Source organism: Bos javanicus, chromosome 4 (assembly GCF_032452875.1).
Source record: "Bos javanicus breed banteng chromosome 4, ARS-OSU_banteng_1.0, whole genome shotgun sequence".
NCBI classification, from domain to species: domain Eukaryota; kingdom Metazoa; phylum Chordata; class Mammalia; order Artiodactyla; family Bovidae; genus Bos; species Bos javanicus.
Window position 1 is genome coordinate 99,764,481 of NC_083871.1, and position 25,834 is coordinate 99,790,314.

The 25,834-nt window shown below is 37.7% G+C and overlaps 1 protein-coding gene across 9 annotated transcripts in view; it reads right to left on the reverse strand.

The window, feature by feature from the left end:
• Positions 1-252: 252 nt before the first annotated feature.
• The window catches only part of CNOT4 (CCR4-NOT transcription complex subunit 4), a 153,702-nt gene continuing 128,120 nt past the window's right edge, over positions 253-25,834 (reverse strand). For 5 of the 9 annotated variants that reach the window (XM_061414809.1, XM_061414812.1, XM_061414807.1 and 2 more), the window contains 2 exons: positions 2,322-2,534; positions 253-1,644 (listed from right to left, as the gene is read on the reverse strand). In XM_061414809.1, the coding sequence (XP_061270793.1) occupies positions 1,343-1,644; positions 2,322-2,534 (515 nt within the window). In that variant the 3' untranslated portion in view covers positions 253-1,342. Of the gene's footprint in view, positions 1,645-2,321; positions 2,535-7,424; positions 25,830-25,834 lie in introns of those variants that run through there. The other 4 variants (XM_061414814.1, XM_061414813.1, XM_061414817.1 and 1 more) reach the window with 2 other exon arrangements.

Below are 25,834 nucleotides of genomic sequence, written 5' to 3' on the forward strand. Positions count from 1 at the left end.
CACAATGCAACAGCACAAAGAAGCATCTTCTACTGAAAGCCACTGGAAGAGGAACTCTTGAAGATGGGCTGGTCATCACACATGGCAACGCCTGACAATAAGATTAATTTTTTTTCTAGTTTCTTCTTTTAACCCGTCTTCCCTATTGTTGAAGATGTAAAACCCATGGATACACCCGATGACTGTTACCACAAAATGTTTCAAATTCACATGCAACAAAATGGAAAAACAAAAACAAGAACAACCCAAGGGTCATCATCAAGTTTTCTGTTTTATTTAAGATTTTAGTTTTAATTCTGAAGAAAGAGGTACATTTCCTTTTTTTTTTTAGTTTTAGCATCAGGTTATAACCAGGTTTCTGTTTTCTTTTCTCCTGTCTTTTCAATACTGCACAAACGTCCAGAAACTACAGGGTTAAGTAAAAGCTGCAGGCAAGGAGGTCAGAGATTTGCTCCTGATGGTGATCAGATGGCCCCAGAGCAGTGCTATCTCAGAGTGCCCTCAGTCAGGTGAATTTACGGTAAAAAGAAAAAAAGATTCTGACAGAGGAGAAAGATTGACAAAATCACTTATATTTCAGCTCTTATATATTATGCATAGGTATTAAATCTGTGAATACTTTTTTTCTTTAAAACATCTGAATTTATTTTAAATCTAAAGTCAAAATTTTTTCTCCTTTAAAAAAATCACTTCTCCCCTCCTTATAAACTCTTTAGCAACAGGCCAGTTACTACTACAGATCAATTTATCTTTCCATCAACTTCCAATAAATTCTTAAGCTTAACAACACAATCAAGTCCTCTCCATCAACTTTCCAAAATAATTAAAAATTAAATTAAAAGCATTTTCCCTGCAATAGTGATAAGCTGAATACAAGATGGATGCCAGGACCACTGCTTTCCCCCATGCATTTAGCAATCTCATTTCAACCTGGTTTTCAAACTTCTGCAGTTGATAATGCATTTACTTCACCTTTCCTAGAGATTAATCGTCATTTTCTGCTAAGCAGATTATATCATTATTATGCGCAACAGACAAACAGTAATTTTCTAAGTTTCAAGACTGCCCTTTGATTTTTTTTTTCCTCCTTAAAAAGGCATTTTTAGAAAACATTCAACAGTGTCACTTGAATGTTGGATCAACAGAAACGTTTACAATTAAAAAAGAAAGATGGTTAATGACCCTGTGATCGCATTGCATCTGGGGGTAGGGAGAAAAAAAAAATTGATCAGGAACTGGATTCTTCAGAACGTAAGAGATGAGAAGGGAGCTGTGGGTGGGCTGAGAGGGAGAAAACAGGGGGGGACAAATCCTGCATTTTCTAATGGATTCCCCTCTTTCCCTAGTGGCGGTCCAGTGTTGAACTCTGTAATAAATCTGTGGGGGTTTTGCTGGGGGGTCTGAAGGCTGTCTGAAAGCCTGGGGGTGGGGAGTGAAAGCTGGAAGGGTTTGAAGGAGGAGGGTAGGGATTCCAACTGGCTCTGTGCAGAGGGATCTGTGTGCTGAAGGGGGCGTTGTGGTGGGTTTGTGACGGAGGGGCAGTGGGGCCGTCCATCTCTGTGAGGGCCTGAAGGGATTTTAGCCAGTGTGGAGGATTGTCATCTTGAAGAGAGTCTAAACTGTTTCCTGAAGATGCTGGAATACCTAAGGAGAGAAAACAAAACAAGAAGAAGATGGTGAGTCTGTGCAGAGAGAATAAGAAATTCATCAAACAAATATTTTAAGGTGCTTAGTTTATCCAATAAGAAATGCAATTTTCAACTCCGTCCAAATAAGATGTTCTCAGCCTTACGTTGCATTTATCCTCCACCCACAACAACCGTGATTTATTGTCACACAAACCCATGTCTCCTCTTCAACTATACAGACATTATCCCCCGGTGTCAGAGAGGTGGAGTTGCAAAAACCAGTCCCCAAGATTGCATGACGGTATTTCCCAATTGTGCTTCTCCTTCTCTAGCAGGGATACACGGACCAGATAGCCTTATAATAGAGAGCTTTATGTTTTAAAGTGGAGTATGTTCCTTTAAGAGGATAAGTCGGATCCTTTTGTACTTTGAGACCTACAAAATACACGCATGCTGTCAGACGTGAGCACCTACTGACATCAAAGGAAGCAACCTAGGTACCAAATGCCTTATTACCCAACGAGGCCAACAGAGTTTACAACTGAGGCTACGTGACCCCAGAGGATCAAAGAAGCTGCCACACACTTGTGACTTTGGGGGAAGATTATGTTGACGAGACCTCTGCTTTTAGATCATCTGTGCTAAAAACCAAACGGGTGGCAGTCAGTGGAGCTGAAGGAGCGAGAAAGTTACCTGTGATGATGGCTGGGTCTGTCCAGCTGCCAGGGCGGTCCCAACTCGGGCTGTCGGTGGTGGCAGTGTTGGAGGCTGGTGCACTGTGGTTGGCGTTGGAGGGGGAGGAAGAATTGGGCAGTCCACCAAAGTTGATGTTAATGTTGGGTAGAAGTGCCCTTAGCCCGTCCTGCCATTCCTTCATATTTAAACTCTCTACAGAACTGCTGTTGTCTGGGAGATTTACCAACAAAAAAATGAAAGATAAAAAAAAAAAATAAAAAGCTGACGTTAGAAACATATGTTGTTCTTTTGTGGTTAAGTGGGAGAAGAATTATTCTTTCTTTATTGAGCATCTAGAATGGGTTGTCCTAGCAAGATAAACTTGGTTAGGATTTTGCTCATGAGCTCGGAGCCCCTGAAATCAGTGTGGAAAAACTTGCTCAAGAATCAGGAGAGGGAGCTTCTTGTCCTGACAGACGCTTCACCATTTGCTTATGTAAGCCAACAATCCAGTTTAAAGACTCATTGCTCCGGAGCATGATTTGGTTCCAGCTACATTATGAAGTTTCAGTTAGTGGGGCATGTAGCCAGCTGAGGTAATCTATGCTATACATAAAGAAAGCAAGCCTGTGAAGTTCAGGATTGTATTCTGAGCCCATCAAATGAAAAAAAAAAAAAAGCCATTTTATGAAAAGCAAACATAAGCCAATAGAAAAAAAATAAAGTTCTTCCTGATTATAAAACTGATCATGTATTTCAGAGGAGAAAGGCATAATGAATAGGCTTTAGAATCTGAAGAGAGTATTTTTCCATTAGTCACAAGGCCAAGGAGGAAGGGGCGAAGCTACCCTTTAAACGGAATCATTTCCAGTGGCCTGCCCACTCTGTCCTTACAGTTCTACCAATCATTCACAACACAAGACCTGGAGCCTTATGGTTAGTTCCCTGGCTCTATTTATAAATAGCATCAAATATGATAAGATGCTATCAAGATAAAAAGGCTTTCATAAATTGTGACTAAACTCACTGGATCTGCTACCATCCAGAATCCACATGGCATGTAACTAATTGCTTGGGGGGAGGGGAAGGGTAAAGTGTAATTACTACTTAGAATAACTGTCTTATTGAGACTAGGACGGTAGGTCAAACTACGAACTGCAGTTCTTGAGAAGAGCACAGAAAATTGAGTTCTACAGAACTGATGAGAAATCATCATTAATGATGATGATGATGACAATGACACTTCATCAGGTAGTCTAGGCTATTTGGTGAATTTAGTTTTCTTTTTATAATTTTTCCTTTGCCCTAATCACTGACCTATGCTAAATTAAAATGTTTCAGTCAGCGAAGCTTTTAACCCTACTGACGTTATTTATAAGAAGACAGAAACTACAACCAAATTCAGCAAGTCATCTCTGAATTTACTAAAATGAAGACGCAATCTACACCGTACGAGTCAGTAGAAAGGAAAGTAAACTCTTCAAACAAAATTCCAATTCACCATCAGTGTAATTCCCTAAGGCTCACCCTTCTATTTGCTTCCTACCTCATGCTCGCACTGTGTTGCATAATTCACAAAGCACTCTCAAAGTCATTATTTCATTTGATGCTCATGTTGTGAGGTATGCAGAGCAGGAGGAATAGCGTGCATTTAACAGATAAAGAAGCAGACTCTAGAATAATTTGTCCAAGTCACATAACTTATATAGTCAACACTTGAAAGCCAGACCTTATCTGAGATTTTTTTTTTAAGTAACACCAAGCTCTAGATTTTGTATAGACTATTTATTTGCCTTGTATTTGTATAGACTATTATTTAGCTTTTTAACAAGTTAAATGCTTAAGGCAAATTCCAGGGGCTGTGAGACCCATGATGAAAAGGAAGCAAAAAAACACAGAAACATTATAGAATGTCCATCAGTCATGACTTGCAGAAGAAATATTTCACTAAAGGAACAAACGAGACTTGGCAGCCAGGGTGAAAAAATTCTCATCGACAACACAACCAGCAGTCTCCTCTTGACTCCAACTGCATGAGGCATTAACAAAATCACACTAATAAAGTCCTAGAACACTCTCAATTACAAGGTTTGGTGGCTACGGCACATTCTAACCTGTAAAGCAGTCACACTGTCAGACTGAATAACTTAACTTGGTTTCAGTTCAGTTCAGTTGCTCAGTCGTGTCCGACTCTTTGCGACCCCATGAACCGCAGCACACCAGGCCTCCCTGTCCATCACCAACTCCCAGAGTCCACCCAAACCCATGTCCATTGAGTCGGTGATGCCATCCAACCATCTCATCCTCTGTCATCCCCTTCTCCTGCTCTGAATCTTTCCCAGCATCAGGGTCTTTTCCAGTGAGTCAGCTCTTCTCATCAGGTGGCCAAAGTATTGGAGTTTCAGCTTCAGCATCAGTCTTTCCAATGAACACCCAGGACTGATCTCCTTTAGGATGGACTGGTTCGATCTCCTCACAGTCCAAGGGACTCTCAAGGTTTCAGTTAACTAAAAATGGAATTCTAAATAAGGAAAACTTCACAGGAAGGGAAAAAAAATCTCCCCAATATAAAAAGGTGATGTACAACTACATGGGAAAACTTTAAGGAAGATTAATGCCCTTGAACTTTAGGTAGCCAAACTCAACAAGAAGCCTATTAAGATAAACTGAGGTTCCCTCTTCTACTACACAGGGAAAAAGAAAAGAAAAACAAACACACACCCTTAACTTAGTAAAAACCCATCTTCTCCTTACTTTTGCTTTACATTTAGTGAAAGCTGGAACTAAGGAACTCTGCATTAACAGAATAACATTTGCAACTATATAAAGTTTATCTGAAAATTAGTATTACAATAAAATCAAAGATATCTGCTCACAGGCAGGAGCTATATGGGAACTTTCTGTACTCCACTCAATTTTGCTGTGAACTTAAAAAGTCCTCTAAAAAATAACATCTATTTTCTTTGATTTTAGGGTAATGATCAAGCAAGAGTATGTTGGCCAAAGACACTCACAGATGGCACATGATATAGAAACAACGAGGAACTTAGATCCTCCCAAGGTGAACTATGATTATAAAATACCTTGGGAAATAAATTGGCTAGTTTATAACTCTTACAATCTTGCCAAAAAACAAAGTCATGTACGTGCCTAGACATCATGGGAGCCTGACAGCATGGCTGGCTGGCTTGCAGTGAAGTTGCAAGTGTCACAAGAAGTGGACTGACATCCTTAGCTCAGAGTACGGGACCACTCTTCTCAGCTGCTTGCAAAAAGTTTTCTTCACTGTTTTCTCTACTATTGCTATGCCAAGTGCTGGCACAAAGAAAGACCAAGAAAAAGGAAATCAGATAAATCCATCCAAACTTCAACAGCCACACCTGTAATTACCTACTCTACCTCCCTGCCCACATTCCCACCCCACCTCTGGCCCAAATCTTTTCTGGCTGAGAGGGCTTCTGGTAATTCCATTCCTTGCAATACACAGGGCAGATGAACCTCGGCACAACTGACATTCAGGAGAAATGACAGTTCGTTTCTCGTCATGCAGGGGCTGTCCTCTGCCCTGTAGGTGTTTAGCAGCACTGCTGGATGCTAGTAGCTCCTGTGCACAACACCCCCACCCCCCCACCGCCAATTCTGACAATGAGAAATGTCTCCAGACATTGCCAAATAGCTACTGGGGTGTGGAGAGGCAAAATTATCCCTTGTTGACAACCACTGACACAAAGGAAGTTGATTCCTTTGTTTCTAGGACTCTAAATAATTCCATTCGAATACATATTTCCTTTTAAATAGCAACCTGGATGCAACCTGATGCAACTTCATTTCCCTTTGCTTATACAGGACTTCACACTGGCATATAAATTCACTACATACAAGTCAATAGCTGTAATGGAGAAAACACTGGGCTGAAAATTGCAGATGGACTCTATAAGGCAACCGTAATTAACATAACCTTGAACATTTAAGTGCACGCAAGTCTCTTAATATCCCATGGACTGTAGCCCATCAGGCTCCTCTGTCCATGGGATTCTCCAGGCAAGAATACTGGAATGGGTTGCCATTTCCTTCTCCAGGGGATCTTCCCGACCCAGGGATCGAACCCAGGTCTCCTGCATGGCAGGCAGACATATTAACCTCTGAGCCACCAGGGAAGCCGCCCCTTAGTATGCCAGGACCCTATTTTATAACATCTGCTTTTTTCTCTTATAAGGATCAAATAAGAGAAGGAAAAGCAATTTGAAGCCCATTTATTACTTGATAAATGCCTAACAACAATTTTTTTTAATACTCAGTACTGAATAGATAGTGGTTTCCAAAAAGCCAAGGTAAGAACATTTCTCAGTTGTCAGGAAGTGGCTCTGTGCACAATAGTCTCCTCCCAGGAATGCAGAGCTGATATCCAGCATTCTCCCAGAGGTGCTGTGCAGTCAACCTACTAATAAGCCTTCTCACCACCAACACAGTACAAACACAAACAAGACATGAGAAAGCCCTTTAAACTTTCCGTAAGCAGGGACTTCCTGGTGGTCCAGTGCCTAAGACCCGGTGCTCCCAAAGCAGGAGGCCCAGGTTTGATCCCTGGTCAGGGAACTAGATCTCACATGCCACAGCTATGAGCAGCCAAATAAATAAACAACAATAAACTTACCATAAGCAAACTACAATGAAAATCATGTCACTGAACATACTTTATACTAAACGATACTAATTTTAGTGTTAACGTAGTTAATTAGAAGTAGCATAATACACTGGGCTTTGCTGGTGGCTCAAATGGTAAAGTATCCGCCTGCACTGTGGGAGACCTGGGTTTGAGCCCTGGGTTGGAGAGATCCCCTGGAGGAGGACATGGCAGCCCACTCCAGTATTCTTGCCTGGAGAATCCCGTGGACAAAGGAGCCTGGTGGGCTACAGTCCATGGGGTCGCAGAGTTGGACACGACTGACTGACTAAGCATAGCACAGCGTAATACATTAGGGAAGGATTGCGTATTTTTAAGGGACTGTTGATATGTTTAAATGTTTTATGATGTTAAAATTTTACTTTCAATTTATAATTTTCAAATATGTACAAAACCACTATTTTCGGTTCTAAATAATTCGAGGGCAGGAGAGCAGGTGAAGTTGTTTGTAGTAGTTTTATTTTTCAGAACAGAACTCAAAGACAGAATTTAAAGTACTTTCAAGATGCCTTATATCACATTCTCATATTCCACTGTGTAAGAAACATCAGTATACTTCAATTTACCTAGCTCAGAACACATTTTATTAAGGAAGAAATTATAGTTAAAATTCTGCCAGTTTGCTGGTAGCCTAAGACTCGGTCCATACGCATTAAGCAAGATGACAAGTCTAGTTTTTAGCAACAACAGAAAATGTATGTGTTAAGGCTGCCAAAATAAAAGTCAAAGCAACTATTTAGTGAATGCCTATGGTACGCAGGGAGGACAAAGCCCTTATGCCTTAATTTCTGTTCTTAAGCAGCTTAACGTCTAGATGGTGAGACAATGCAAACATGGGGAAAAGCTCAACAACCACAGTCTGTAAAACCGACAGAAGAAATGTCATGGGGTTGTACATGATTAACAAATGCTATAAAAGTTTAGTGAAAAGAGAGGCTAGGTAGGCACACGTGTAGAAATGCGGGTGAGAGTTGTAGCCTCTCATTCATGGAGTTTAAAGTTCACAGATGCCCTGAGCCTGAAAAATCCATGACATGTTAAAACTATCTTTGGCATTTTTACATACCTAGCCCAACTATTTGCTAGAAAATACACATAAAGATCCATTTTATAAGCAATGATTATAACATATTACAAAATCAAATTAAGCTGTGTTCTGACATCAGGCCTTTCACAGAAAATCAAAAGCAGGAAAAGCTGAATGGCTTTAGGTAACAGCACACGTTACAGCACCCAAGTGGTTTTCTCTCCTTTCTGTTCCTCAGGTTAACTGCAATATGTTATTATAAAATGTAAAACTTTGCTACACAGAACAAGACTGTAGGAAAATCTGCTCCTTATGATAAATCATCACTAGTGATAAGCCAGTGATCTTTTCTGGCTTGCATAAAATCTTTATCTAAGAGAAAAATTTTCAAATTGGTTATACAGACTGCAAAACCACCTTAGGAGACACTAAGGAAGAAGTTAAGGGGATAAGGGTAGGACAACACGTCTGCTCCCACCTCCTGATTTCATCTATTTCACATTTCAGGGTAGCAGGTAAGATTGCATTTGAAAAACAAGACCTGCTAAGATAGAAGACAGAGGATCTATGTATAATAACATGGTGAAATAAAACACACTTAAGGGGAACTCTAAAATAAAAGGCTATTCCAAGTTTTTGTTTACTCTAATACAATATATACCACCAGGTCATGATTTTATCTCCACTTGGCATTCTTGCCTCTACCTTCTCTTTGGTTCCCCTCCACAAGGCCTTTTTATTATAAACACATAGGTCTTATTAATTAAACTAGCTAGATGTAACTACAGTCACAAATCTACCAATGTCTCCACTTTCCTGTTTGGGCAGGGACAACTGGTCCACATATTCAGCCCTGATCCTTTCGTTACTCTGTTCCTGCCTACAGTCCCTAGGACCAGAGACCTCTTATTTTAAGTTAAATTTCTGTTAGCAGTCTAACTCAACTGGGAAGTAGTCACTGAGAGTTCCAATCCCAAAACATTCCTAAAAGAGTTTATTCTGCTCTTCAGTTTTTAATCCTTATCTCACCGCTACTCCCCAAAGTCTCCTCAATCTGATCTTGTTTTCTAAAAAGCTTTAATCTTCCTCTTCTTGTGAAACAAGTCTTTCTTGGTACAAGGGGCTGTCTATCAGAAATTTAGTTCCCATTATGATTAATTCTTGCTACTTAGACTTTCAAATATTCATTTTTAGGACACTGAGTATGGCCTGTCTTAGCCACTCTACCCCTTGCTAAACTCCCCACCTCCCCCAGCCCTGTTAGATATTAATTTCTATGAGTTTGGGGATGGAGTCTATCTCCATCAGTATATGATTTCAAGAAAGCCTAAACTTTCTTATACTTCAACATATCTCTAAACAACTGAAATAGAAATGAATTATGCTTGTCCTATATATAAAACCAAACTTTAAAGAGCACACAAAATTTATATCAGAAATTAAAAGAAAGCCTTTATGATATAGGAATGCTTTTCTCTAAGACAGTCACAACAATCATTTCAATTTATTAACTAAAATGTGAATGAATTCTTTCCAACAGATTTACAAAATCAGCTTGTTTATGAAAAAAAAAAAAAAGCTATTCCGTCTGAACAAAAAGAACTGATCCTCAGATTTTCTAGAATTATGCTCGTTATAAAAAGCAAAACAGACCACTACTGCACAGCACATTTGCTGGCGCACAAAATCTTGAGGGTTGAATAGATCTGAAAGTAGAGATTAAATTAAGTGAAACATTCTAAGAACTCAGAGTAGAAATGACACAAACAGGAAAAAAGAGGCCCTGAGGATCAGCTAAATATGATTTAGGCTTTCTGGACTGTCTCTACTTCCTTCCTTCCTCCTTGTCTAGAATGCTTTCCTGATCTCTTCAATTAATCTTTACTCTTTCAAAAGCCCAAGTCTCCCCCACAGATGATCCTGGACGAGAGCACGGCGGTCTGGACCGCGCTCCTGCAGCCGCACACCGTGCTGAGACACCCGGTACACTCTCACGTGTACTCTCATCTTCTCTCACAGCTCTGCTGACACGCCTGAAGGAGGCTGTCTTATACCTTCTTGAGAATACAGCTCAGTGTCTTAGAAACGAGACATGCTTCAGGATACCTGCTGAATCAAATTCCCAACTTGAGAGGAGCTGAAAAACCACTTTCCCCGAAAAGGCCTATTATCTGTATAATGCAGCGATTCGACCTGTTCTACCAAAAGGGGTGCAAATCCTTCTGAAAGGAGGAATCAGCTAAGTGTGGGGGCCCAAAAGGCCTCTCTGAAAAGAGGCCACTAAAATATGCTTTCAATAGTGCTTGAGATGTCAAAACACAAATAAATATAACTTTTAAAATCCAATTTACCAAAAAAAAAAAGAAAAAAAAATCCAATTTACCAAATCAGGAATACTTTTTTTAAAAAGATATTCTAACATTATGTGCATGAGACAGTAAACAGGCCTATTAGCTATATTCTATCCATTTTTCTACTCTAGATACTATTCACTCACTATGCACTTTATGTACCTGATATCCTAGTACCAACAATCCAATGAGTTAAGTAGTAGTTTCATTGTAGTATAAATGAGGAGACTAAGTTGACTCTGGAAAATGAAACTACTACCTAGCCCATTGGGTTGTTGGTACTAGGATATCAAGTACATAAAGTGCACAGTGAGTAAATAGTTCAAAAGTGCTGAAGTCAGTAATCATATCCATTCTGATAGTAGTGTGCACACTACCATCCAGTCTGTGCCTTGGCAGGACTCACAGGCCAAGAGAAGAGCAGGGCAGACATGTTTAAAAAACGACATGGCATGTGATAATAAGTACCGTGATATAAACAAAGTCCTGTAGGGCACAAGGAAGAAAATGAACAACTTGGCCTTTCTGCATGCAGGACAAATGATGGCTGGAGACGCTCAGGGGAAGAGAAGCTGATGTGGAAAGGGGAAAGGCATTCCATACTGAACAGAGAGCAGCAGAAGCAGCTAATCACAAAACACAGTGCATGGTACAGGATACATAGATGTGCTTTGCACAATGTGCACTTCTCTCTTCTAGAATGTTCCTACAAGGATCTGTAAGCTTGTTTTTGGAGAAGAATCAGATCCTTTAATGAGAGCCGGGAAAACATCTAGATGTTTGCTTTATGAAGGATCTGAAGAAGCAAAATCTATTTAAGGAAAAAAAGAAAAAACAAACACAACAGGAAAAAGTATCTATAGAAAGAAGTCTATATATAAAGCCTCATTTAGAATGAGGAAAAAGGTAACTGAGAAGTCAATGGAGGAGAAGACAATATATTCTCAGAAGCATTATTAGGTGGAGCCTGAACCAGAGTACACAAAACTAAATGATGGGAGGGACAACAATCCAATGTAAGAAACTGACAAAATCTGAAGTTGGAAGCTTGAAAGAAAGCATTTAAGTGAGCACGAAACTAAGAACTATGAACAAAAGCCCTATGAGGACATCCAAGGATGACTGAGGGAGCTTACTACCCAGGAGAAGATACGTGGATCCATCAGAATATGATTTCACCCAATTATAAAACTGCGGGGACATGGAGAATGTCAACCACCCTGACATCTCTGAGATCTGAATCTGCCAGGAGAAAATAAACCTGATAAAATTCATCTCCTGACCCCCGACCCCGCCTTTCCCAAGGTGGAAACACAGGGAAATTTTTCTTCTGGACTTCTGACCAACAAAGCACAGGTTGGCTACTGTGAATACAATAGAAGCCCTAAAGTATGTGACATCACCTTAGGACTTTAAGAAGGAATGAGACTAACTGATGGAGTTCTTGGATGGCCGGCATCCTGGCTACTTCTGTAACCACCTCAGTGAATTGCATTCATTTGTCTATCAGTTTTTTTCTACTACCCTGTGAGTTCCTTCAGAAAGGGCCTTGATTTGATCCTCTTTGTGTACAGTGAACAGTTTCTGAACCTCAAGAGGTATTTAATGTTTCCTAAATGAGGAGCCCTGAACGTTTGCTTCCAGTTTTTTTTTGAGAAAACGTCTTTCCAAAGAAGTTTTTTTTTTTATTTAAAAAAAAAAGAAAGGTGGGTCAGCGTGGTCCCGCTGTTATAGGAGGCAGTGATTCCATAGACGATAGAAGATGCAAAAATATGAACATTCTATGTTCAGACTATATAATAATCTAATAAGGAAAATAAATTGGGGCAAAATCTAAAGAAACTAGTTCTTGTGCAGGGAGAGTCTCATGGGATAAGATGTGAAAAGCTGGATAGAGTTACATAACCTACCTGTGGATAAGAGTATCATAATCCTTGAGGATTAAAATCAGAATCCATAATGATCTGAAGCTTGTGAAAAATGCTGAAGGCAAAAAAAAAAAAAAAGCTAAGTTTGGAACAGAAGAAATTTAGGAAAAGGCAACGGCTCAGCCTGTCATAATGTTAAGTCCTGAGGAAAGTCAGAGCTATGTAGTTCCATCTTCATCTGCCTCGTTCCATCTTCTTTATAAAAGAGCATGATCCTCAAACCAGAAAGGACAGAATAAGCAACGTGGAGAGAGAACTGTAAGTCACAAGAGATACAAAGACAGTAAAAGAACATCTACTCAGTTTCAGTAGGCTTAAAATTTCTAGGTGCAACATGGGTTCTCTTCCAGGGTATTCATCCTCAAGAGACGTCATCACAAAACCATTGTTAAGAGAATTACAAGGAAAGAAAGAAAAGGCAGCTCTGTAAGCTAAATGCTTAAAATGGGTTCTGGGGAAATTTTTGAAACCGATTGGAAGACACCTGATTTCTTTAGAAGTGAACATGAGAGGTTTTGCAAGCACTGCTCTACTGTTTGCATTTGGGGTCATTTGTCATGAGAAATAATACGCAACATTTGGACTAAAACCTCAGCTCCTTTCCTAATGAAATACACAGGAAGTTTAACTTTGAGGTGAACAGCAGTCGTGAAAGCAGCTTCCACTGACAATTGTTTCCCACTGGAAATGTCCTCCTCCTAATTCCGGGATCCATTTCCTTTCTTCTTCTGTTGCCTGCCCAAACTCAAAGACTTCACAGCTAAACTCCATTTCTATCCCACCAAAACATCAATGCCATAAAACAAATGGAATAGAGCAGTCAATGAAAGCCAAAATGCATTTCCATAAAGAACCAAGCATATCAAAGTAATTTATTCTTTGGACAGACTACAGACTTTCTAGGATATAACTATGATATATCTTGAATTCAGCAGTTTCTGGAAGTTTTCTAATGGTAACCTTTTGGTATAAGATTCTAAAGTACAGCATGGATGACAGCAGGGTTTAGATGAACTGTTACAGAGCTAAAGACACTGTGTGTTAGTCTGGAAGTTCCTGAGATAGTGCTTGGTTTATCTTTGACTCCCGACAACGTTTATTTAAACATGCAAACAAAAAGCCAAGTCTACAGATGACAGAATCAATAATTAAAACTACAACTATTCTTAAATTAAAATCCTTAAACTCTTCACTATTAATGTTATTAATAACATTTATCTCTCACTTTATAATCACATAGTCTCATACGATAAACTTGTTGAGATGGTAATATACAAACAAGGAAACCAAATATACAAACCAAATCCAAACACACAATTTAACATGGTTACATTCAGGTTTTTAAAAATACATTTGCAAAGTACAGGATGGAGAGATCTAACTAACCAGTCACATGTATGAAAAAGGTTTAGTAGTTTTACTTACACCATTTCATAACAATTAGGTAATAGAATTTTTTAAAAAATAACATTAAGCCCACATAAATAGATGTGAAATGTCCAAATTATCAACTGTATGACACTGAGCCAATCACAAATGATAACCACTCTGAACCTCAGTTTCCTCATTCACAAAATAGGGATAATATCTACTCCACAGGATATTTTTATAAAGAGACTGTGTAAACTATAAAGGAATATACAAATATTAGTAATAAGAAAAGTGTTAATGATAAAGTAGATTCTCTAATCACATCTGGATTATTAAACTATGACCTCCACATTTCAAAAAAGCTATTCAATGTAATGTCAAAATATGTGGAGGAGAAATAGACTAAAGAGAACTAGAAACCATGTTAAATGTGAAAAGGTTAAAAGGACTAAGGATGTCTTATCTATGTCTAGAAGTTACTAGACAAGTGGATACTGCCTTCACATATATGACAAGCACAAATGGGAAAAAGATTTTGGTTTAGCCAAGAAAAAACATTCTTTAACAATCCTAAGTTCCCTAGTGAGAGCACCCTGTTTATGAAAGTATTAAGTTCCCCAAGTAGCTCTTCAGCACTCACATAAGTAGAGTTCTAGAAAATAAGGTATTTATAAAGGCTTTCTGAATTGTGTGTATATGTTTGTGAGTATCACAAACGAGACCCTGGAGGTAAAAAGGGTTATTGGTTAGGTGAAATTTTTTAAAGCCTGTGTGTATGGAGGAGGGAGCACAGTGGTCTTGGGAAAATAAGGAATAGTCGCAAGCTGAATTTTCAGAGTTCAGAGGTAGAGAAGATAGAAGGACTGATCATGGAGTGATGAGGCAAATCGTTACACTGAACTGAGGATCACAGTTCAACCAAGAGATAAGATAACTTATTTGTAAATGAATCTGATTAATGTCTCCACAAGTCCAGATTTAACACAAAGCAGATCCAGACCCAGGCTGTGCATACCTCCAGAAATAATCAGATACAAACATCACCTTCTCAACCACAAGTTTTCATTCAGCAAACGTTTACTGGCTATGTCTGGGGCTTGATGCTATAACATTTTGCAGCAGCATACTACAAATCACGCTGTTCTGCTTACTTTCTATTTCTTCAGCGGATCACTGGAGTTTTTGGTTATTTTGAAGAAAGCAGTGATAGCTTTTGATTGTTTAGTACCAATACAATATTTTTTAAGGGAGTGTAAGTTCCCTTTAGGCTTGCATTCAGACCAAAGTATCTTGCTACCCATGCAAGAAATCCTCATAGGGTTATATGTCCATTGAAATTTTAAGACTTTTTATGTTCATAATCTTCCAAATTTAAAGATTTCTAAATTTTCTAAAAGTTATTAAAAAACACTAAAGCCAGTTTTTACTTCATTTGATTATTACACAGCTCACTTTTGTTTTGACAGTGAAGATCAGTCAGTCTCATCTTTTTCTAAAGGATGGCTCCTATCTTAAGGGTTTATATCAAAGACACAAAAATACCCTGAAAAGATGACTAAAAATTATCCAAGCTCTGAAATATGATTTTCCATGCTCTGAATTATAACCCAACTATGAGCTTTATTTTTAGAATGTTATCTTTTTAGGCATTAAAATAAGAAACTGCTTCTTAATTTTAGAAAAAAAATCATTTTAGGAAATAAAGTCCTCATCATTATACTAAAACTAAAAGAAACAGATAATGAATATGGTCATAGTAATAAACACTTCCAACCAAACAGATCAAGCATACATCTTTCTTCTTCACTGTACTATTTTCACAAAGCAGAGGTATTTGTTAAAATTTGTTTTGAGGTTGTTTTATAAATAAACATTTGATTTTTCAAAACAAGAATATAAATTGAAATTACTTATTCTTTTATTTTCACATACATATGTGAAATTTATGATCTTAAAAAAAGACTATTTTGCTTTTTCTTCTTCCTATTTATACTGTGGAAAATACACATATTTTCTTGCTTTCAATTTTTCAAATAATGCCTCAATTTAAAGAGATTTAATCCTAATAAGACTGTATTCTTTTCAGACCTATAAAAGATAATACTCCTTTGTAGGACAGGATTTCAAAAGGCCTACCTGCTGATGAATTTAAACAGCTATATGCCTACCATCAGGTTCACTAAGTGGCTTTAGTTTAAAAATTATTTTAAAAATATATTTAAGTGCTCATCCTTGGCTATGATTTATTGTAGTTCAACCTTCAAGGAATGCCAGAGATATTCTTGACAGACCAATTCTCAATCAGTGTTGAAGAAAGGAAAGCAGGAAGGAAAGAGAGAAAGATCAGATGAAACAGTTTTAAAATAAAATATAAATTATATATTTAGTCTTAAATATAAATTAGAAACAACAATTCCTATTTCACCATCTCCTGGAGATACGGAACTAGAATTTTTAGTGGAAAAAATAGTTTTATTAAAAATCACATATATTTGTGAAACACTGAATTTCAGTAGTATTGTCCAGAATGTATTTTTAAAGAGCTAGAATTACTTAGAAGTAAAAGTAAGTGAATAGCGGCAATCTAGTAAAGTAAAAAGCCTACCAATCAGACATTTGTTACTCAATCTACTTCCAACCCAGACTGTGCTTTCTGCTTAAATGTGCTGTTTTGATTTTTAAGAGAGAACAGAGACTGACTGAGAAGGAAATTGGCAGGTAAATGACCATAGAGACACTGAGTGAACCCTCAGGAACCTGACAGAGCCCTTTCTTCTCCTCTGAAGAGGGAAAATTCAGGCCTGTCAAGGGTCCTACAGGGCTATCACACAGGAAGTGCACCTTAAGATCTAGTCAAGACCTCCCCCTCTAACTGTGGTCAGCTACACGGAGAAAGAAAGAAGCAACTTTTTCTTTGCACAAAGGAAGAAAAACTAGACAGAGAGGCGAGCACAAGCTACGAGAATAAGACTCACAGCAGTCAAGAACTGAAACCAGAAAGTGTGTTATAAAACAAAAGTTGCAGGGTTATATGTATTTATTTGGAAATTATGAAAGATCTTTGCTTAGTTCAATAATAGGCTTCATTCCAATCACCTGCCATTTAAAATAAAGGTGAGGTTTTGCAGCACTGACTCAAGAAATGTCATTCCTATCTAGGACTAGGGCTGGGGAAGACTATGGTTAGGTTAATTAGTGAATGTTAATAGTTTAGATGTAAAAACAAAAAACCCCCCAAAACCCATCAGTTCAGTTCAGTTCAGTTGCTCAGTCGTGTCGGACTCTTTGTGACCCCATGAATCGCAGCCCATACCTGGTAGCAAATCACACCCTAAGTTAGGGATGAGGGAATAGGGCTATCAGTAATTCATAATCACAAATTTTAATAAAAACGTATTATTTTAATAGAGACAACATAAGTAAAATAACACTCAGCTTAAGGTCAGTAAGCAATCTTCCTACTTTGTTGATGAAGTCATAACCCAGGGCCTCCTTTTCCTTTACTGAGTACTCAATTTATAGACATAATAAAGAAAAAAAAAAGAATGGCTTCAGTGTCAGTTTTCTTGACAATGTTTAAAAACATCCCAGCAATATTCCAGATTACTACGTTCTGCTGCATAGACACATTACTTCCATACACAAGACTGATGACAACAGAGTAGAAATGCCAGTACAGTCCTTGGGAAGAGATCTCACCATATTAGGAAACAGCACTAGGCTATAAAAGTTGATTGCAGTCAGCTTCCCTGCATTTCTTCTTGGAGACGATGATGGTATTATCAACTTTAAATCCTTGTGGAGCTTCCCCTCTTTTTCATTATGCTGAAAACAACAACCTCCTTGATTGGAAAAAAAATCAGCAGATATTCTATCATTTTACACGGTGCAGCATACAGTAGCTCTTCAGAGATGAATCTGAGATCACCCCTTTGGTGTGGGTGCAGTACATCTTGGTGCCATTAATGTAAGAATTTTTTTCATTCTGTAGTATTAGAGATATCAGCAGTCTAGTGGTCATGCAGGTTGATGCTTAAATGCTCTTTGGCACTGCAGAAAAGTCCTGGGTAAATTAAATTCCAACTCTGTTTTACCCTTTATTTTGGTTCTGACATCTGTATTTAAGTCACATTAAGAGTACCTGTGAAGTTTCAATCTCCCCCCATTAAAGTTACTCCATGATCACTAGGCAACATTTAACACAAGGCTGTTTTAACAACTTACAGGGTCTGTAATAACAGTTGCCAACCGATGGACAATCTGAATGCCTTAAATTCATTATTTGCACTGATATTCACAGTTGAAAGCCCTTGACTTGTGAGAACTACTATAATAACTGTAAGACACAATGAAGTTTAGAGAAATGTTCTGAATCTTGAAGTTTTCTTCTTGAATTACATATACTCACATTAAGAGTACCTGTGAAGTTTCAATCTCCCCCCACTAAAATTACTCCAAGATCACTAGGCCACATTTAACACAAGGCTGTTTTAACAACTTACAGGGTCTGTAATAACAGTTGCCACAGATGGACAATCTGAACACCTTAAATTCATTATTTGCACTGATATTCACAGTTGAAAGCCCTTGACTTGTGAGAACTACTATAATAAACTGTAAGACACAATGAAGTTTATAGAAGAGATATGTTCTGAATCTTGAAGTTTTCTTCTCCTTGAATTACATATACGAACACATATTCATTGGTGAGGGCTAACAAAACTTTAAACTGTTGTTAGAATGTGATTGTGGGCAAACCACAATCCTTCTGAACCTTGTTTATTAATATCATTATTATTATTTGGTCTTCAAAAGAAGGATCATTAAAGGCTATGCTATTATGTTTCACAGCTCTGAAGTTTTAGGACTGTATAATAAAACATCTTTTTCTTCTTTTTATCCTTTCCTTAGGTTTTCCTAAAGAGTATATGGGATGGGTATGTTCAGTAGTGGAAGTGAAAACCGATGAGAAAAAGCTATGAAAATATTTGTTCAGATAAAGCATAACCAGGGGTGAAGTAGGCACCTATATTGTAACCTTGCTGCATATGAACAGGACTTTAATTCCCATTAAGAAAAAAAAAAGAAAAAAACTTTAGAGAATGACGGAATATGAATACAGCTCTTATCCTAAACGCAAGAATTAATAAGAACACAGAAGGAATAAATACACGAAAAGTCATAGGGAGATGGCCTGAGACGTTTTCCTCTGCCATATTCACTAAGTAGAGGACTTAAATGGAAATCACTATGTATAAATCAATGTACATGCACACATACCCACTCAATATCACCCTCAGACATAGAGTGAGGCTTCCTTGCTAAGGAAGCCTTTTTTTCTGTAATGTACTAGTCAAATGTCATGAAGACAGAAAATTACCACTTAAGAACTACTCAGACAGTTACTTTAAACTTTTTTACCTGAGTCTAGATTCAGCTATTACCATACAGCCCCATCAAGGACGGGCCAAATTTCTCACAGCCAGAGTGGGTCATTTATTCAATTTTAACATTAAGATAATTAAAGAACAGTCCTACTAGGCCACCAAATTGTACACTTTAAAGTAGTTAATTGTATGTTATTTGAATTTCAACTTAAAAAAAAGGTACTGAGTTCTTTAAAGGCTTTATAAATTATATGGAAGGGAAAAAAAGCTTTGAGGCTGTTGCTTATAACACAGGACAATAGTAGGTCTTAGGACCAACCAGGAGCTGCAACAGCAAACTGTTCAAAGCACAGTTCTTAGGGGTTGGGTTGGAGCTTCCAGGAACCTTGAAAATAATCATAAAATGTGAAGCTGGCTAAGAACAAAGTGAAGTCAACAGCTGCTTTATGAAGTCTGGTGTGAAGGAACCTGAAGAAAATGGATTGGTTCTTGAGTACAGTAATTTCCATCTGGTTCATGGAATTTCTAGGTACTTCAGTCTAATTCTCAAGCAGCTTATACTGCATAGGCCTGCCTTCAATTCTAGGTACCAATAGGTGTAAACCAGATTTTTATATAACTCAAACTTAGGGTAGACTCTCCAAAGCTCCAAGCTACCAGACTCTTCACATGCACCTACTTCCTCTGCCTAAACCTTTCACATCGTAAGTAACACACTCACTGGGGATACCTACGCCATCCAATCTCACCTCTGGCTTTCCCCAGGCCTTCCCCTGGACTATGTGTTCACATCCTCCTTCTGTGCTTTGAGGAAGCAATGTTCACTCCACTGTGGGATGTTATCCTCTGGATCACCTTCAACTTATAGGAAACATGATCCAGGATTCCTCTGGTAATACCATGCTTTCTACAATTCTCTCTCACACAGTCTGACGTCCTACTCTGAACAAAAGAACTAGAGGGAAAGCTGGACAAGTAAAGACCACAGGGGTAAGGAAAGCTTGCCTTCTTTCCAACCTCCAGCCCTAATGTTAGACATCTATCTACAATCCTTTTCCTGGTTCTCACTTGTCACGTAGTGTTGAGTGGTCATCACACTGACTAGTCTCCTAATCTGTCCTTCTCTTAACAATACTATACTGGTTCTTTGTCCTCATCAACATATAAAATCAATGAACTCTGGATCACAAGATTATATCATCAGTTTTACCTTTTCAAATATCTTTGGGTTCTTTCTTCTTCACCCTCTAAACAAACTCTCATATATGCTTTGTCCACTCCTGTTGAATCATCACAACATACAAAACTATACATATCTGACTCTTTTAAATTTGATCCTTATCTTGACTCAACAATTCTTAAATTTCTTTCTGATGAATTTCTTGGCTTATTCTCACAGACTTATTTCTTTCTCTCCCTTTTTTTTTTAAAAAAAAACAGGTTCCCAACTCCAGTCTTTCACCCCCATTTTCTCACATTATATGCATCCAAGAATTACTCACATGAGCACCTTCATCTAATCTCATTTTCTCTAATCTCATCTTCTTTCACCTAGATTTTCAGATTGTTTTTTTTACAAATAACAAAGGAAGATATAGCCCATCTCGATTAAGTTAAGCTTATAGCCTAACCTCATCTCGGGGGTGTATCTATTCCGAACACCTACAGAAATCTTTTACTCCACTGGTTAGCCTATCTTCTCTTTCATACTATCTACGCTGTTCTCTCACTCGACTCTGTAAATTCTGCGTTAGATATTCAGCATTATCTTAAAGCAATGCCTTCTAAGATCTACGACCCGTCTAGTTAGCATCTTGTTTTTCCCTTCCTCTTTGTTGCCAAATGTCTTTAGTCAATGACTGCTGCATCTACATCCTTGACATTTCCTCATAAATCCTAGAAATCTGCCCTTCCATCTGTATCTTTTTATGAAAGCAGCATTTTTAAAGATCACTAGAGATATGGCCTGGAGAAGGCAATGGCACCCCACTCCAGTACTCTTGCCTGGAAAATCCCATGGACGGAGGAGCCTGGTGGGCTGCAGTCCATGGGGTCGCTGGGAGTCGGACACGACTGAGCGACTCCACTTTCACTTTTCACTTTCATGCACTGGAGAAGGAAATGGCAACCCAGTCCAGTGTTCTTGCCTGGAGAATCCCAGGGACAGGGGAGCCTGGTGGGCTGCCGTCTCTGGGGTGGCACAGAGTCGGACACGACTAAAGCGACTTAGAAGCAGCAGCAGCAGCAGCAGCAGCAGCAGAGACATGGCCAAACCCAAAGGCCTTTCCCTGAATCTCATTCTTACTTCTAATTCATAATTTCTTCTGCAATCCTACTAGTATTACTATTTGTGTCCAGGCCACCTTATTTTCACTGGTCAGCAATGACATACAGGAACTACTTTCTAACTAGTACTAATTTCCAGCAAATGTATCAATTTTCTTAAAACGCTGCAATCAAATTACATCTTTGCCAAAGAAATGTAGTTCTCTACCACTGACCACATCCACATCAAGACTGAACTCTTCTTCCTAGTTATCAAGGCTTTTGCACATTCACCTCACCTTCCTACATGACCTGTAATACCTCAGACAAGTCCATCTCCTTACTATCCTCTCCTGACCCTTCAAAGACCATGCTAATCTCCATCCCCAATTTTTCATTCAATCTGTTCCCTTTACTGTATTTTCCAATTCCATCATTTAATTTCAAGCCATCCTTCAAAAGCAAAAAGTCAGACATTTCCTACGAAGCCTTTCTCCAAATCTGCCTGAATAACTTCTTTCTCTAAATCCCATTTTTACTTCTGTATCAGCAAAGTGTCTAACTGGCTCACTCAGCATTTCATGTGTGACTATTCAGCACAAGGAGACGACATAGTAGATATTCAGATAAAAAGACTGAGAGGAGGAAGACATAGCACTAACGGCAGAAGAACTAGCTTGAAACCAGATAAATGACTTAGTTAAATTTTATAGAAAAAGACATATATATTGTCATTTTGCAGTATCACCTCTTTCAAAGAAAAAAAAATTTTTTTAAGTTATTGCGCTCTCAACTATATGCTATGCACCTGTTAAGCAGATATGGGAAAGCTTCATCATCAAATAAACCAAAGAACCCAAAACCTTACAACTCAATATAGGATAAAATGTCCTCTTATTTTTATATATGCACACGTAACTTGGTGGTCTTCATTTTGTGAGTTTCAATAAACCTGCAATTCGTTCCTTGCTCTTGACTCTCTGAGGTAATGCCTCTGTATGAGTAGCTCCCTATGTACCTGTATTACATCAGAAGAGAGCTGTCAGTCTTGAAGGTGCTTGGAATACTGTATAAATAGGAGCCATGTCAGTAAAAATGTGCACACAATGCAATGAAGCTTTCTTTAAAAGAATATATATATATAGGAATCTATACTTAACTACCACAACACTAAAGAATAAGACATGAGTATATGCCCACAACTGAGCAATACTTCAATTAGAATAATGAATGTCTGTCTCCCCTGTTAAAATTTTTTTCACTCTAAATTATCATATATTTCAAAATTTCAAGTATCAGTATTCAATATCCTTCGTTGCCCTGTCAAAGCAATGAATAATGAAATGAGTGGACTACTATCAGTGTTCTTGTAGTTAAAATATATCAAGAGGTGACCCTATAGAAATAACTGAAATAAAATTGTCACAAGACTGTTATCCTTGATAATATATAATAGGATCTATACTTTATTTAACTGGTATCCCTCAAGATCTACCTCGAGCCACTACACAGAACAGGCACTTAAATATTTAATTAATGCTCTGCTGAAATAAGAGGAGAGTATACAAAAGTACCACCTGTAAAAACAAAATGCAACAGTAGAATGAAAAGGAAAGTATTATTAATCAGAAAATATTTCCTAATGGAATCTTTAAGAAAATAAAAAGAGGCACTTGACATTCATCATATGATCAAAATTATTCAGTCCAAGTCTATATCCTACAGTGACACTAAAAAGTGACGCTCTAAATGTTTTTTTAACATTTTCTCCCACTTCAGCCGGGGGGAGAGGTGGGTCACCAAATGCTTTGACAAGTCTAGTAACTATGAATATTCTCTCCAGAAAAAAAAATGAACATCTATACACACATACAACTCATAAGCACGTCCAAGGAGTTTTGTATTCCAGGTTAAACATTTCTGATTTAAGGAAAAGATGAGTCACTTTTGAAAAGTTAAGGATATCAAGGCATATAAAGTTTCCCTTGTGCATGACATATCAATCATGCAAGGAATTTATCAAAAACTAATCTGAAGTTTTTAGAATTTCTCATTCTTTACCATCACTTGGCTTCATCAACTTACTTGCTATGTGAAGCAGTACTTTCTTGTACGTGTTGTGTAATTTCTTCTGAGTTTTAGTACAATCAATTTTGACTGATTTTAGGACTTCACTTTAAAAAACCATAACATACAAAGCAAAACAGTGAAGCTTAATTTTTTAGGCTTACAAAGTCTCAGATTTACAAAGTTACTTAAATGATCATCTTTCATCCAAATGAAAATATCTAAGTTGAAGCCTAATTACCCAAGAAAGCGTTTTCTGTTTACAGTGTGTATGTATAAGATGGCATAGGAGGGGAAGCAGGCAGGAAGACAGTGCTGGGCTCTAGTAAGTCATATAAATTCTGACAGTTTTGTGGCAATGGCCAGGAATGAGAAAGGAGAGAAAGCTACCACAGGAGAGAAGCCTTGTTTAACAGGTGTATTTCTCAACACAGAGAAGAAAGTAATTGAGAGCTAACCACCTCTTATGTTTTCATAAGAAGATTCAAGCAATGAAAGGCTTGGCTCTGAAGGCTGGAGAAAACTATGCACTAGGTCAGCCCTAGCAGGGAACCGGAGTTTGTCCACAAGGCCCAGGAGCCTCAGCACCACAGGAGGCATTAAGTGGATGTCTTGGCCTCTTACAGCAAAAATGAAACCACAGTCAACACAGACTAAAAGGCTTCATATTCAATACATACTAAAAGGCTTCTAACGAATTTACAGTATTTTGTTTGTATTTGCTAAATTTCTTATAATGCTGTCCTAAAGTCACTCCTAAATCAAAAGCTGAGATTGTCATGTATGCAGAAATTTTACAAGAATAATTTAAATGGCTAGATAGTTGTTTCTATACTCTCAGCTAACCAAATTGAAGAATATCTAAGAATGGATTTTAGTCTACCCCCTATACTTCAGGACAAAGCCATTTGTGTATTTTATTTAATGGAAAGTTATTAGACTTTACATAGAGAGGTAACCCTGAAAACTCCAACTCCAACATGATATTAGTATCTGTTCCCAGTAAGGTATTTCATTATTATTATTATCATCATCATCATTACTTTAAATCTTTAGGCTTCCTTTTTTGGTATTCATGCTACTTTTTTAATATTTTTTTAAATTAAGGCATATCTTTTATATCACAATTGTCCTTTGAAAATCCCATGAGGAGATCTGACTTTCCCTTTTCTTCCCAGATGCTTAATTTAGGCAGAACAGTCATGTTTTCTGAACCAGCTGTGTCTAATGCTGAGTACTGAACTCAGCTTATTTTCTTTCATTATCAGCTTTAAAACTATTTCAAGAAATTGTTTATTATCCAAAAAAGTCACTTCACATTATATCCTAATAAAGTACACCACTATTCTCTGTGATTAAAATTACCTATGACAACTTACGTGGCCTAATTTTAGAGGATCCCCAATCTCTTCTCTTCCACCTTAGTCTCATTCTGGTCAGGAACTTGTAATATAGTTTTATTATCACATTTCAATTGTGAAACAATGAAATTTCCAAACAAATATCTCACAGAACTACCATTTTTTCAATAAAAGTTTTACACTACTATGGTTGCTTCTCACATACAATATTTACCCCATATTCAAGTTTCTGATAAATCAATTGTAAGTTGAAATTCTGTTTCTGAGGCATTTCCTGGTATACTAGGCAGTGCATTAGGAAAGAGATTATATTGCATTTAGTCTATAATAATTATCTCTTAAGAGTCTCTATATAATTAACAACCATTCAAAAAGAAAGTGCAAATGTGCAAATGAGAAAGAACAAAAACAGTTTCTAAACAGGTAATGCATAATATAGGACATAAATCCATACAACTACAAACAATTGCTGATAACATCCTTCTGGGCATTAAATGACACCACCAATTTTGTTTTATATGTATTCTTTCTTCTCAAGTATTCAAAGAATGCAATAGACATTATCTTCTTAATTTCCAAATTTCTCATGAATATATTAGGATATTACCATTTTTTCACAAGTCAGAAAACAAGAAACTACCATTATCTTTGAATATTTTCAATAACAGAGCCAAAGTAACAATTCTAGCTAATCTCATCTGGGATCTTAATTAGTACTACAAGTTTATTTGTGTGAGTTAAAAAAATAGTATCACTCATGAGAAACAATGCCAAAATTATTATGCTAATAAATTGTGTTAAAGGCCTAATGAAGAAATACTTTAGCAGCTATATGAGGTAACACACTAGTTGTAGGCATGAGGAACGTTTATGTTGGCTCTTTTGGGTGTATACATTAAATGCAAAATCAGAAAGGAATCATGCAAAAATCCGGTTGCCCATGCAAGCACCCCAGAGTCTAATCCTCTCCTCTCAGTTCTGTTGTCAGGCCACAGTAGTGTGGAGACTTGTAGGCCGCTGTCCTTGTTGTAATGAATGGGAAGAGGCTGACAGTGGCATGGTCGAAACCTTCACCTCTTCTTCCCCTGTG